Source organism: Pseudorca crassidens, chromosome 10 (genome assembly GCF_039906515.1).
Source record: "Pseudorca crassidens isolate mPseCra1 chromosome 10, mPseCra1.hap1, whole genome shotgun sequence".
Classification (NCBI taxonomy): Eukaryota; Metazoa; Chordata; class Mammalia; order Artiodactyla; family Delphinidae; genus Pseudorca; species Pseudorca crassidens.
In genome coordinates this window covers 99,357,914-99,371,726 of record NC_090305.1, presented here as the reverse complement: position 1 = coordinate 99,371,726, position 13,813 = coordinate 99,357,914, and the positions used below count along the sequence as shown (strand labels likewise).

General features: G+C 52.9%; 1 protein-coding gene across 1 annotated transcript; it reads right to left on the bottom strand.

Moving 5' to 3' along the window:
- CAV3 (caveolin 3) lies at nt 1–13,140 on the bottom strand. The gene is made up of 2 exons (XM_067755292.1): nt 12,915–13,140; nt 1–752 (listed from the first exon to the last, which is right to left on the bottom strand). Exons 1-2 carry the CDS (start codon nt 13,026–13,028, stop codon nt 411–413), a joined length of 456 nt encoding a protein of 151 aa, XP_067611393.1. The 5' UTR covers nt 13,029–13,140; the 3' UTR covers nt 1–410.
- Between the last annotated feature and the right edge of the window lie 673 nt (nt 13,141–13,813).

Below are 13,813 nucleotides of genomic sequence, written 5' to 3'. Positions count from 1 at the left end.
TTTCCCAGATGCAGCCGGAAACCCTTTATTGGAGCCACCCTGCTAACGCCAGCAGTCACTGGTGGTTTCCTGGGGGGGAGGGGGTGTGTCCAGGTGGGAGCTGAGGGCTGGATTGTGCCGTTACAGTACAAGTGAATGCAAAGATTTGCGGTAGCTGCCTCTTAGCCAATGATCTTCCTGGCACCCGGTCATTGGGGGTGTTGTGGTGGGGCAGGGGGCGGAGGGAAGGCCACTGCGCTTCCGTGGCGGACTGTCTTTTCTCTCCGGCTTCCCTACTCTGTGTGCTCCCGTCTTGGGGGGAAGCAGCGGTCCCCAGGGAGAAAGAGCTTGCCGGCAGCCCCGCAGAGCCTGATGGTGGGGCCAGCCCAGCGGGGCTCCCCTGCCCCACCACCCCTGCTGCCCACCCAGCCTCATACTTCTTTCCGCAGCATCACCTTGATGTTGCTGCAGACCTGGCCCAGGGCAGCGAAGAGCGGGTTACAGAAGGTGCGGATGCAGAGCGAGTAGATGTGGCTGATGCACTGGATCTCGATCAGGTAGCTCTTGATGCAGGGCACCACCGCCCAGATGTGGCAGAAGGAGATGCAGGCGAACAGGAAGCCCCAGAGCAGGGCCAGCGGGACCCCCAGCAGTGTGGACAGCAGGCGGTAGCACCAGTACTTGGAGACGGTGAAGGTGGTGTAGCTCACCTTCCACACGCCATCAAAACTGTAGGTGCCCACGGGCTCCGCGATCACGTCTTCGAAATCCACCTGCAGGGGTGGGAGGGGGAACCCTCAAGTCACAGCAGCCACCCACTTCTCAAGCGTCAGAACCCCCTGGGGGGCTTGTTAAACCAGGTGGCTGGGCCCCACCCCCTGGGATTCTGACCCCGGTGAGTCCAGGGTGGGGCCTGAGAGCCTGCATTTCTGACAAGTCCCAGGTGATGCCGGTGCTGTCCCAGAGCAGAGAGGAACAAGAGCCGGTCCACTTCTCTCTCTCATGGATGGATCAGAGGCCCCCAGGAGTTGAGTAACTTACTAAAAGAAACTAAGTTAGAGGCAGGCCACGAGCCGTGGCTCTGAAATTCTATTATTTTGTGATCCTAGGGAATTGGACAGTCATCCTAAAAAAATGTACCGGGTGCCTGCCGATAGGATGATGAACAGGCGAAGGTTCCTGCCCTCCTGGAGCTTACGGCAGGCAGTTACACCACAGTGACCAGTGCTCTGGTAAGGGAAGGACAGGCCGTGTGCACCCACAGGGTGACATTTAACTTAGCCTGGGTGTCAGGCTTCCTGGAGGAGGTGACATCTAGCTAAGCTGATACCTAGAGGTAGCCAGGGGGAGGAAGGAGTTGTGGGCTGGAAAAGAGCGTTTGGGGCACCAGCTGCTGCGACCCAGTGGGATAGACAGTGTGTGCTCCTGGGGAGATGTAGGTGCTTCTGGAAGGCCAAGCGCAGGCCCAGGCCGGAGGGAGGCTGGAGAGGCCAGGCGGAGCAAGCATGGGGGCTTGAGGGCAATGAGAGCCACTCAGGGCTTTTGCACAGGGTGTGGCTCGGCTGGATCTGAGCCTTTTTTCAGTTGAGGTCTAATTGACATCTAACATTATATTCATTTCAGGTGTTCAACATAATTTGATTTTGTATATGTTGGGAAATGATCACTGCACTGAGTGTAGTTAACGTGTGTCGCCACACACAGTTACGTATTTGTGTGTGTGATGAGACCTTTTATGACTACTCTCTTGGCACCTTTTAAATAGACGCTGCGTACAGTATTGTTAACTGTAGTCACCGTGCTCTACTTTACATCCCCAGGACTTACTTATCTTATAACTGGAAGTTTGCACCCGTTGAGCCCCTTCACCCATTCCACCACCCCTCTCCCCGCCTCTGGAAACCACCCGCCTGTCCTCTGCATCTCTGATCTGAGTTCTGAGTGCCTCATTCTGGCTGCCGCAGCTGTGAGGATGCACGTGGGGGGCGAGTTGGGAGCCGTCGCCGAATCCCGCCCGGTTTGGGGTCATGGAGGTGTTTAGAGGGAGGTGCAGCGGCCTGAGAGCTGTGTTAGGATCCAGCACGTGGTGAGGTGAGGGCCGCGGCGTCCTGGCTGGTGGAGGCATCTGGTGTCTGAGCGCAGCACCCGTGGAGGACACAGGCTTTGCTCTCCCCACGCTGGTCCTGCAGCGACCTCAGACCTTCCTCTGCCGCTGCCCACCCCATCCCTCCTTTGCAGCTGCGAGGAACGTGGGCATTCAGAGAATCCTGCTCACGCATCCCACTGAAATGGTGACTGAGGCCCCATTTGGGAAGACGGAAGAAATACAAAAGATTGCTTTCAGCCAAGTCACTTAACTTTTCGCTAATCCCTGCTGTGCATTAAGCACCGTCATAGCTACTTTCTCATATGTGATTTCATTTAGTGGCACTGAGCCTTAGCTGTCTTGTCTGTAACATGGGGGCAGCGTGTTCCTGGGCTGTTTTCATAGTAGTTGGTTGAATGAATGCATGAATGGATCAGACTAATTGGCGGGGGGAGTGGGGACCAGTGATGCCAGAGCTCAAACTTCAACTCCCAAGTGAACCGTTTTCCTACTTTTTGAGGGGAAGGGGATCCCCTCTATGCCTAAAGTTATTATTAAAATTACTTTTTCTTATAACATAGCCACATTGCAGAAAATTAAGGGAATAGCAAAAACAAAACACAAGCATCTCCCATTTGTATTTCTCTAGTACTAAAATTATTATTGCTTTGGTGTTTTTCTTTCCAGTGTAACTCTTTTGGTGGGGGGGAGTGGACATGACCATGTTGTATGTCCAGTGTTGAGGCCTGTTTTTCTCGTGTGGCTGGATTCTGAGCTCCTGTGCCAGGCCTCAGATCCCTGGGTCCCCCCGGAGACAGCTGAGGATGCAGCCCCACCCTGGGGATGGTACGTTGTTGTGGAGCCAAGTTCACGGGGTGAGATTTCAGGCTGCAGGCGATGTTCAAAAGCTGACTTGGGTGGGCAGAGGTCCTTCCGGGACCCGCTCGTACATCTCAACCTCCAGCTTTCTCTCTGCAGGGGTTTAGCAGAGGTCACATAACCTCTCAGATGGCCCCTGGATGGAAGGGAAGGGCTGGAAGGAGGAATATGAATATGGTCCTCATCTCCTTGGAAAGGGTGGCACTGCTTCCTGGAGGGCTTCTTGGAGGTGGAGGTGGTGTCTGGCTGGGAGTTTGGGGGGCTGGGGGTTTGGAGGCAAGAGATGCAGGAGTAGTGTGCTGGATGTTTGTAAAAGAAGGCCCAAGTTGCTTGGGGAACGTCCCATGGCTTTGGAGAGTGGATGGAAAGGGCTGGCATCTTTCTACATCTGGTCTATATGGGCAGAAATCCAGAGTTGCTGTTGCTTGCAGATCCAAGAAGCTGGGGACTGTAGGCCCTGGGGGACCATTCCAACGTTGACCTGGTACATGCACCATGATTGTGGAGATTCAGTCAAACCCCCAGGGCCTGGATCCTGCCGACTGAGGTGTTCTGACCTCTGAAGCCCGCCCCTCCCCTATCATGGCCGTGCCCGGCCTGTGCCTGATGCCTCCTAGCCCCCGGGCTGGGCTCTGGATCCTGGTGTGGCCCCAGGAACTTGGGTAGCTGAGGGAGGCCTTTGGGTGGAGGCGTGCTCCCTGCCTTTATCCAGCAGGCTCTCCCTCCTTCCTCCTCTCTCCCATTCAGCGCCTGGGGCCGCTACTGCCCCTCCTGCGACTGTTCCTTAGGACCGTGTCTCCCCACTCACAGATGACCCAGCCCTGCCTCCTCACGTCCAGCTGGGCAGACAGGTGCATCTGGGCGTCCTGATTCTAATCTAAGCTCTTCACGCGGCCCCAGCCAGGGTCAGACCCCGAGGCAGATGCTGGCTCTCAGGGAGGGTGACTATCCCCTCTGAGGTCTGGTCCTTGTTGGCCAGAGAGACCTGCCCCAGGGCAGGGCCCCCAGCCCCTTCTTCGCAGCCGTCCGCTCTGCTCCAAGCAGGCAGCAATTCCCCTGCCCCTCGGCAGCCCAGCCTGCTTTGTTCACTTATTCCTCCATTCAACACGTTTGATGATTTGTGTCTGGCCTCTAAGAGGCGGCAAAGTGGAAAAGAGCCCTTGACTGAAGTCGCAGTGCTGAGGTTTGAGTCCAGCTCTGCCTCTTATTGGCTCTGTGACCTTCAGCAAGTGTCTTAGCTTTCATATGCCTCGTTTTCCTAGATTGATTTCATTAGGTTTATCGGAGGATTGAATAAGATACGACATGTAATACTCAGAACATGGCCTGGCACAGAATCCCTGATCACTGATTGTTAGCTGCCGGTGGCTGTTACAGAGCGCTTTCTTCAGCAGGAAGCTAGGGTCCCAAAGGTGGGTTTGCACACCAGCGCAGCTGCTGATCTGATGAGTGACCTTGGCGGATAACCTCTTTGAGCTTCATTTCCTCAACTGTAAAATGTGTTTGCTACTTCTTACAACTCTGTTATGAAGAACAGAAGTAATTTCTTTTCCATCCATCCATTTCCCCCCATCTGTTCATTTACCCATCCATCTATCTATCCATTCTCCCATCCATCCACCCACCTATCCATCCACCCATGGACCCATCAGTCTATCCATATGCATCCATCCATTCATATCCGTCTACCTATTTATCAGCCTGTCTATCTATCCATCCATCCATCTGTATCATCCACCAATTCATATCCATCCAACCATCCATCCAAACAACTATTTATTAAGCACCCGCCTTGTGCTAGGCACACCTCCTCTTGGGCAATGCTTAGTACAATACACGGTAGCTGCCCAGTGACAGTAATCGTTTGTTCAATTGCTCTGAAGTTCCTATGAAAATATATCTCAGAAAAGCTGCTGACACCCAGATCGTAAATACGACAGTTCTCCAACCTACCTGGTCATAAATGTGTGTGTGCATGCGTACTCAGCCTGCGCAGGTAAGATGGATGGGGTCCTCTTTTCCCTCCTTTTCTGCTATGGTAATAATCCTGCCCCCAAGGATCTCTCTGCCTGTTAATGATTTTTTTTTTTTTTTTTTTTTTGCACAAGGTAGAAGCTGTTGTTGCTGGCATTTGAATTATTTCAAGTAATTGCCTTAGGCACTGTGCACAGGGCAACAGCTCCGTTGTCTGTGAATGCGAAAATATGCTCTCAGAGGGACAGGTAGTCCTGGGAGGAGGAGGCCGTTCCTAATCAGGACTGAGCACTGAGACCGCTCTCTGGTCACCGCACTAGTTTGGGGAGATATTTATAAGGCCGGCTCAGGCAGCCCTGGGCAGACGCGCCAGTGTATCAGAGGCGCACGGTGACTTCATTTCTTAATTCGTTTCTGGAAGTGGAGGGGAGATGGCTGCTGGCAGGGGGCTCGGGCCGTGGGCGGAGCCTCAGGAGGCGGGGCTGGCTGTGGGAAGGGGAGAAAGGGGCTGCTCGTAAGGTTGGTGTCCCCTTCTCTGGCATATTTATTTTTGGAACAGCAAGAGAGCCAGTTGATTCATCGGAACCGGCCAGCGCCGCTCCCGCCGTCCCCAACAGGGCGGGGAAGGTGCAGGACAGCAGAGCTGGGGCGGCGGTTGAGGGAGAGGCCAGACGCCACACCCGCTTCAAAAATGCCTCCCCCGCATTCCTGCGTGACTCAGTCCTTGGGCATGCAGGGCCCTGCGCAGTTCAGACAGGCGCTCTGTGGGTGGGGGGGAACGGCTCTCGGCAGGGGGACAGATATCTGGGACCAGTTTCCACTTGTTCAGCGTATCACTGTGTGATTTGAGACCTGGTACTTGCCCTCTCTGGGCCTGTGTTTTTGTTTGTTTTCAGTTTTTTGTTTGTTTGTTTTAACTCTTCCGAGAGGATTGGACCAACATCCCTAGTGACACGGAGTTAGTTTCGGAGTCAAGACCCAAAGGAGTGGCTTAGCTTTGTTGGGTCTTGGTTTTCTCACCTATTACCTTGCTATTTAAAGAGTGGTCCACAGTCACTGCCCCCTTCCCAACAAGGCAAGTACAGAAGTTGAGAGTAGGCATTTGGAAATAGTCACAGTGATGTGAGCCAATAATTTTATGTCTGTTGATTCTACTAATAATAAAAATTGGAGCTTACATTGTCAATGCCTATTTTTCCGTTCATCTCTCTAGTAGTTAATTTTTATTGACTTTTACGATTTGTGTACAACAGATTGGAATAATAATAATAAAACTGACCTTTCACCCAGATAGCCTGAGAAGCACTGGCCTGTAAAGTTAAAGCTTTAGCTGCAGAATAGCTGAGAAACGGCAAAGCTCTGCTTCACGTGTTATAATTGGCAATAACGTGAAAAGATTCTCAACATCACTAATTATCAGAGAAATGCAAATCAAAAGCACAATGACGTATCACCTCACACCAGTCAAAATGGCCATCATCAAAAAGTCTACGAACAATAAATGCTGGAGAGGGTGTGGAGAAAAGGGAACCCTCCTACCCTGCTGGTGGGAATGTGAATTGGTAACAGCCGCTATGGAGAACAGTATGGTAGTCCCTTAAAAACTAAAAATAGTGCTACCTTATGATCCAGCAGTCCCACTCCTGGGCATATATCTGGAGAAAACCATAATTTGAAAAGATACATGTACCCTAGTGTTCACCGAAGCACTGTTTACAATAGCCAGGACGTGGAAGCAACGTAAATGCCGATCAACAGAGGAATGGATGAAGAAGATATGGTACCTGTATACTGATACAATGGTATATCACTCAGCCATAGAAAAGAACAAAACGATGCCATCTGCAGCAACATGGATGGACCTAGAGATTGTCATACTGAGGGAAGTAAGTCAGACCCAGAAAGACAAATACCATATGATATCGCTTATATGTGGAATGTAAAAAAATGGCACAAATGAACCTATTTACAAAACAGAACTAGAGTCACAGATGTAGAAAACAATCTTATGGTTACCAAGGGGGAAAGGGGGCAAGGGATAAATTGGGAGGTTGGGATTGACACATACACACTACTATATATAAAATAGCTGACTGATAAGGACCTCCTGTATAGCACAGGGAACTCTACTCAATACTCTGCAATGACCTATATGGGAAAAGAATCTAAAAAAGAGTGGATACATGTATATGTATAACTGATTCACTTTGCTGTACACCGGAAACGAACACAACATTGTAAATCAACTGTACTCCAAAAAAATTAATTAAAAAATAGAATTCTATACAATCTGGGATAACCATAGTAACGCCCACAATTTGGCCCTTGTAGGTGTCTGTTTCTGGCCATGTGTCTTACATCCAGCATTTCTCCCAGCCTGTAAGGGACGAGCAGGGGTGGAGCCCACGCTGGCCTGACATCAAAGCCTGAGCCTGAATTTCTCCTGCTGTCTCCTTGATCAGGGTCATCGCAGGACCGGGTACCTCAGCAGGAGGTGAGGCAAGAATGCAACACAGACTGGTTCTGAGGGCAGGAAGAGGGGGTCCAGGGCATCCTACAGGGGGTGCCTGGGGCACCTGGCCTGGAGGTAAGGACACTTGGGTTCATATAAAGGAACTGTGAAGAGACCAAGATAACAGAGGGTGACCGGGGTGGGGGGTATGTGAAGAGAAGGGATCCACCAGAGGAGCCCTCATCAGATCTCAGAGCCCTGTCCTTGCCCGTCTCTTCCCTCCCCTCCCTGCCCCCTTAGTCTCTGCCTTCGGGAAGGCTGGTGCGGTGGACTGGAGAGTAGTAGGAATGGCCCTGGGTTGAGCTGTAGGTTAGCTGTGCACCAGCTTCTGGGGGGAATTTAGCTAGTCTCCAAAGATGACCCCAGATGGGTCATGCCTCTCAGCACACAGTCTCAGACCATAGGGAGTCTGGGCTTGCCCTGTGACTCGCTTTAACCACCAGAATGCTGTAGAGGAGATGCTGCTGCAGCTGCATGAGAGGCCGCCAGTGAGACCAGCAGAGCTGCCCAACTGAGGCTGCTCAGCCCACAGAACTGAGGGAGCCTCAAAGCCTTGGTGCTTTAAGCATGGAGTTTTAGGGTGATTTGTCACACAGCAGTGGAAAACTGGTACGCTGTGTCTTTAGGGGAAACTGGTGACAACTCTGGACTACAGGTTTATCTTCTATAGGACAAGGGGAACTTGTTTGTACTTTAAAGTACAAAGCATTCACTGGCCCTGCCTCATAAAATTTCTGGTGGCAGGGCCCAGAAATCTGCATTTTCACAAGCTCCCCAAGAAAGTGGATGTTTTTAAAAACTCTAGTTGATACACGGGGTGCCTACAACACTGTGTTGTAAATACCTCAGTGTGAGTTAATCCAGGGTATAGCCCTTCTTAGAGGTACTTGCCGGGGTACTTTCCAAAATGAAGGAATTGCCAGTGTGGAATGCCTGGCAGGTCATGACCTTTCCTAATTCAGCCTCAACCTGCCCTTTCTGCCTCTTCTCCCGCAACTTCCCTTTCAGATGCTCCTAGTCCCATTTTTCGCCTGCAGACAGCGTAGCAAAGAGGTTTTGCCTGTGGGCCAACTCAGCCTAGCTGATGGTCCATGGCTTCCTGGAAACGTGCTGTGATCCATTAGTAATGTCTGCCACGGACATAGGCAGGGGAGTGGCAATACCCGTTCCTCACGTTTTCTGACTCTGCCCATCATTCTCCTCTACGTTGTGGCCTTTGCTTATTTTGTTCCCTCTTCTTGGAAAGCCTGATGCCCCCTTTCCACATTTTACATTTTTCTTATTATTTATGCACCTTGGATACCACCTCTCCATGAAGCTGGTGCCTGATTTTCCCAAGTGATGGAAAGTGATGTCTTCCTCCTTCCCGTGACCCTTCATCTGGCACTGATTTAAGGCATTTATCACCTCCTCCTGTGCATTCTCATTGCTTTTAGTCTCATCTTCTCTGTCTGTTGGAATTCTTGGATTCTTGGAATCTGTTGGATTCTTCTCAAGAGGAAGCACCAGGTCAGTTTCACAGGGTGTCCAGTGGGCCCACGGTGGGAGCAGAGTTTGGAGACCTTGGGGGAAGGAGGGTTACTGGGTCCTCTGGGTGTTTGTTAGCCTAAGCTGAGAGGCAGAAGGTGCTGTCTGTGTGCTTTTCTGAAGGGGGAGGGTCTTGTGGCAGATGTGGGTTGGAGGTAGGTGGGAACTAGTGTGATGGGCTGGGGTCAGGTGTCTCCCTCGGCCCTGGTTGAAGGGCTGGCCCTGAGTGCCTGAGGGGAGTGGTTGAAACCAGAAGCTGAAGGACCTGCCTGCCTAGGGGTTCGTATGTCCCTGCTCTAGGGCCCGGCTGCCTAACTGTGAGTTGGGGAGGGGGAGGAGTGTCGATGAGAAAGCCCTGAGACCTCTCACAAATAACTGGTGGACTTTGGGGTGGGACTGGGGGCCTGCAGGAATGCACGAGGAAGGGGCTGGAGGCTTTGCAATCTGGGTCTGAAGGGAATGGTGTCCTCACTGACCAGCTGGAGTGCCAGGGACCGCTGGCCTCCTTTCCCGCCCCCCGAGAGCCTAGCATGGGCCCTACACGCAGTGGGTCTCACTTGCTCATTGCCACGTCCTCTGCGACAGCACAGTGCCTGGAACGGAGCAGGCGCTCGGGAATGACTCGTGGAATCGATGTTCCATGAATGGTGGTGATGGTGGGGGTGAGGGGAATGAGGCGAGCCTCTCCTCTGCCCAGGCCCAGCCTGGAGCTGGGAGACTACAGTCAAGACTGCTAGGCTGTGCGGAGCTCTCCCTCAGCTGTTGGCACTCACTTTCCAGCCTGGGTTCAAGGGTAGCACCAGGCCTTGCTCAGGGAAGTTTGGGAAAGTTTTGACTCTAGAAATCCAGAGGGAGCACCTCCTTCTGCTGAGGGTCAAATCCAAGGGCCCGGTGGGTGCGTCTCCTGCTCTTCACCCTTGTCTTTTCTGTGTGAAACCTCAGCAGCTGGCGGTGGAGGGGACGGGTCTCCCTTTTCTCCACCCGGCCTCTGTCTACACTAGGGACTCAGGCCCAGAGAGGGAAAGGGATTTGCCCAGGGTCACACAGCAAGCTAGAGTCAGGGCTGGGACTAGACTTGGGTCTCTGTAGCCTGTCTTATTCTACCGTCTTACGGCGTCATCCTCACACACGTGGAGCCTGTTCCCACATGTGACACCACCCCGACGGGAGCCTTTCCAGCCTTCATCTTGGCCTGACCTTGTTTCTCTTTCTCTCCATCTCTGTCCCCCTCACACCCTCGGTCCCTTGTCCTCCCCCCCACCCCCCGGTCCTTTCCCTGGTCGATGAAAGACATCCAGGTGACCCGAAGGCCAGCCTGTTCAGATGGACGTCTCTCTTTCAGCCATGCTGTCTCCCATTTCTTCCTTTTCTTCATTCTTTCACATCCCATTACACCAACCTGAAGTCTTCTTGAACCTGTCTGTGGTATTTATCTGGTTCAGTTTTAGAATCCCTGTTCTAAATTTCAAAACGTTTTCATCTCTCACTCATTAAAAATGAAAGAAAAAGTCAAATAAGTTCCCAAACCAGGGAATGTCCAGTAAATACACCAAATAATCATCTCCTCTCAACAAGAACATTTGTGGGCCTCTTGCTTCACCTTGGAGGCATGGTTTTCTGGGGCTCAGGGCCTCCGGGAGAGGGTAGCTCCCAGCGCCCTGGGAGGCTGCGTAAGCAGCTGCGTCCGTGTGGCCGCCCCCATCCCTGCCTTGGATTATAATCTGGGCCTCGAGCCTGGAGCCAGCTCCCTCCTGGCTCACTGGGACCCGAGAGCCCCTCTCCACTTGTCACCTGCTGCGGGATCCTTCAGAAAACACATGCTCCCTAAGGGTCCTCTTTTGCATTCCCGCAGCCGCCAGGGCCCACCAGAGGGGAGCCTGAGTGTCAACGCCGGCCCTGGCTTAGCTCTCTTGTCCTCCAGGCTCCTAATCAGCTCACATTTGCACACCCTTGCTGTGTGCCAGGGACTCTCGTAGGCACTTTCAAACCTCTTATCTCATGCAATCCTCTCGGTCTATTTCTATTGCACAGCGCTGCTCTGAGATCCATTTACCCTGGGGGAATAAATTGTGCTCATTTTACAGGGGGGCCAGTGTCATTGCTTTTAAGTAGAGGAGTCTGGATTTCAAACCACATCTGTTAGTGTCAAGTCTGGGACCGTTGCGTCTAGATCACACTGCACAAACCACGACAAATACTGTTTGACGTGCGTATGGTGCTTTTCAGTTCGGAACGTTCATTCCCTAATTTTGCTGCACTTCCCCAACTGTGCTGTGATGGCCCTCTCTGCACCACAGATGATATTTATAAATACAATAATAGCATAATATGAGCTGTTACAGGGAAATGCCCTGAGTGAGGTAAGGGCACAGAGGAAGGAGCTCCTGGTTGCTTGGAGGAGTTGGGGAAGGCCTCCTGGGCAGGTGACATTTCAATCAGGTCTCGAAGGCTGAGTGGGCGTCCACCACGTGGAGGAGAGGAGGCTGGCTGCTGGCAATGACACAGGAGGCATGGGAGCTGGAGGTGGAAGGGGAAGGTGGGGGCCAGATGTGCTGGGGTTCGAATGCCATGGGGGGAAGTTAGACTCATGCAGCACGGGAGGTGTCCCACTGAAGGTGACCACGCAGGGCTGTCCTTTAGAACAAGCCCTTAACCCCGCTGTCTAATCCAGTGGCCTTGAGCTATGTACGAGCACTTGACCTGTGGCTAGTGCAACTGAAGGATTCTAAATTGTGTTTAATTTTAATTAAAATGTAAAAACTGATAGTTAATTCTGTGACTGGGAAACTTGTAAGAATGTCTGGCACAGTTTGGGTTTGTGAATCAGTTTTCGACTGTTTATTATATGAAATCTAAAGACAGAAGGGTTTCTCATAAAAACTTTGGAGTCTGAACTGAGATGCATCCCACGTCTCAGATACACACTAGATTTTGAAGATGAAGAAAGATTATACAATTGTTCACCAATAATTGTTTTGTAGTGATTACACGTTGAAATGATACTATTTTGGACATACTGGCTTAAATGAGAAATATCTTGAAAATTAATTTTACCTGTTTGTTTTTCCTTTTTAAAGTCATGGCTGCTAGAAAACTTAAAATGATATAGGGTGATTGTATAATGGGTCGCATTATATTTCTACTGGACACCACTGGTCTGTGGTTCTGATGTATGCAGAGCATCCGGGAGGCCCCTGCACCTGCCCTTTTAAAGGCCCTTCCAGTGACTTTGATGCTGGTTGGTGGGTACCCTTCTCCCAGGAATTCTGCTGTAGTAAGATCCCTGTGGCTACCGGGTGGAGGCTGGACTGAGGGGTGGCCCTGGAGGCAGCCGGGCTGCTGATGGCATCGGGTGAGGAAAGAGGCCTGACTCAGGCCTGGCCGCGAAGGAGACTCCCTGAAGGCAGGGTAACCCTCATACAGGGGTCCCGGTGCCCTCTGAGTGGCCTCTGGCCTGGCCTGGATGCTGCACGTGCCAGGAGCAGGCATGAGTGCTGGGTACAGCCCCCCAGCCTGGGGCAGTGGGGGCCCCTGCAAGGGGCCAGCAGCCCTGCTGGAAACCGCCCTCTGGGGATTAACCCCACACCCACTGTGGAGACCGCAAAATGCCCCTGGCATGGAAAGGGCCCAACTTGGCCGCCTCGTCTGTCCCCAGCCGAGGGCCAAGAGCACACGGGAAGAGCTACAGAGTTGTAAAGTTTCCTTTGCGACTCGCCTGCCCCGCCCCGGTCGATGGTCCTGTATGTGCAGCTGATTCTTTGCTCTTGTTGACACTAAAGGCTCTTTGGGGGTACAAGCTGGTTTGCGGGACGGGGGTGGGTGGGTGGGATTTGGAGAAGACAGAGGAACAGGTCTCTTTTCAGGGAAGCCGATCGCGCGGGAGCAGAGCCTGCCCCTTCCAGCACCCAACCTGACACCCTCCAGGCGGGGGGCGCCGGGGCAGGCCCTCGAGCCTACCTTCACTATGTCCTCGTTAATGTTCTTGGGGTCCCGGTTCACCAGGTCGATCTCCTTGAAGTGAATGTCCTTGACGATCTGGGCCTCCAGGTCTGTGTGCTCCTCGGCCATCATCGTGGAGCTGGGTGACCTGCGAGAGGAGATCGGAGCCGTGTGGCCAGCGGGGCTGAAAAGACCCAGGGCAGGGACAACAGTGTCCCCAGACTTGTGCCGCTGGTGGCTAAATAGGCCCCACCCAGCGTGCCGGCTGACAGCTGTCCCGCATAACTTCAGCCTGCTGCTGGCTGAAGGCTCCGGTGGCAGGCCTCCAAGCTAAAATTAAGACTGGAGCCCTGCAGGAAGGCCCAGCGCTCCTTAAAGGGGGCTGCACGGGCGCTGGGCCTCACGCGCGAGCCAAGGGCCTGGTGTCTCCTGGTGCCCCCGCGGTTGGCTGCTGCTGTGGGACCCTGGTATTTGCGTTTGGGCTCCTGTGGGAAGGAGGTGGGCTCAGCCCCCAGCTCAACCTCTTGCTGGGTGTGTGAGCTTGGGCACACCTCGCCTCTCCGGGCCATCATGTCCCCACCTGTAAAATGGGGCCATGATAATAACGACCGGGGCTCTGCCTACCCTCGTGGAAAGGAGGAGGTGAGCTCGTGGGAGAAAATGCTTCAGAACGGAAATGCTCTCTGGTGGGGATTCTCGTTGGAGCAGTTGGTACCTGCCCTGCTGTTTGATGGCCTGAAGCAGGGCTGAGGTTTTCCCGCTTCTAGGCTTTTCCCCGGAGGGGTTGATGGACTGTGGTGTGGGGTAGGTCTGGGGCTGAGACCGGACGCAGACCACCCTCCTCTGCCTTTTGATACCACGTGGAGGGGACCTGGAGTCCACGTTTCTGCCACCCTTCACCCTGTCCCCAGGGACAG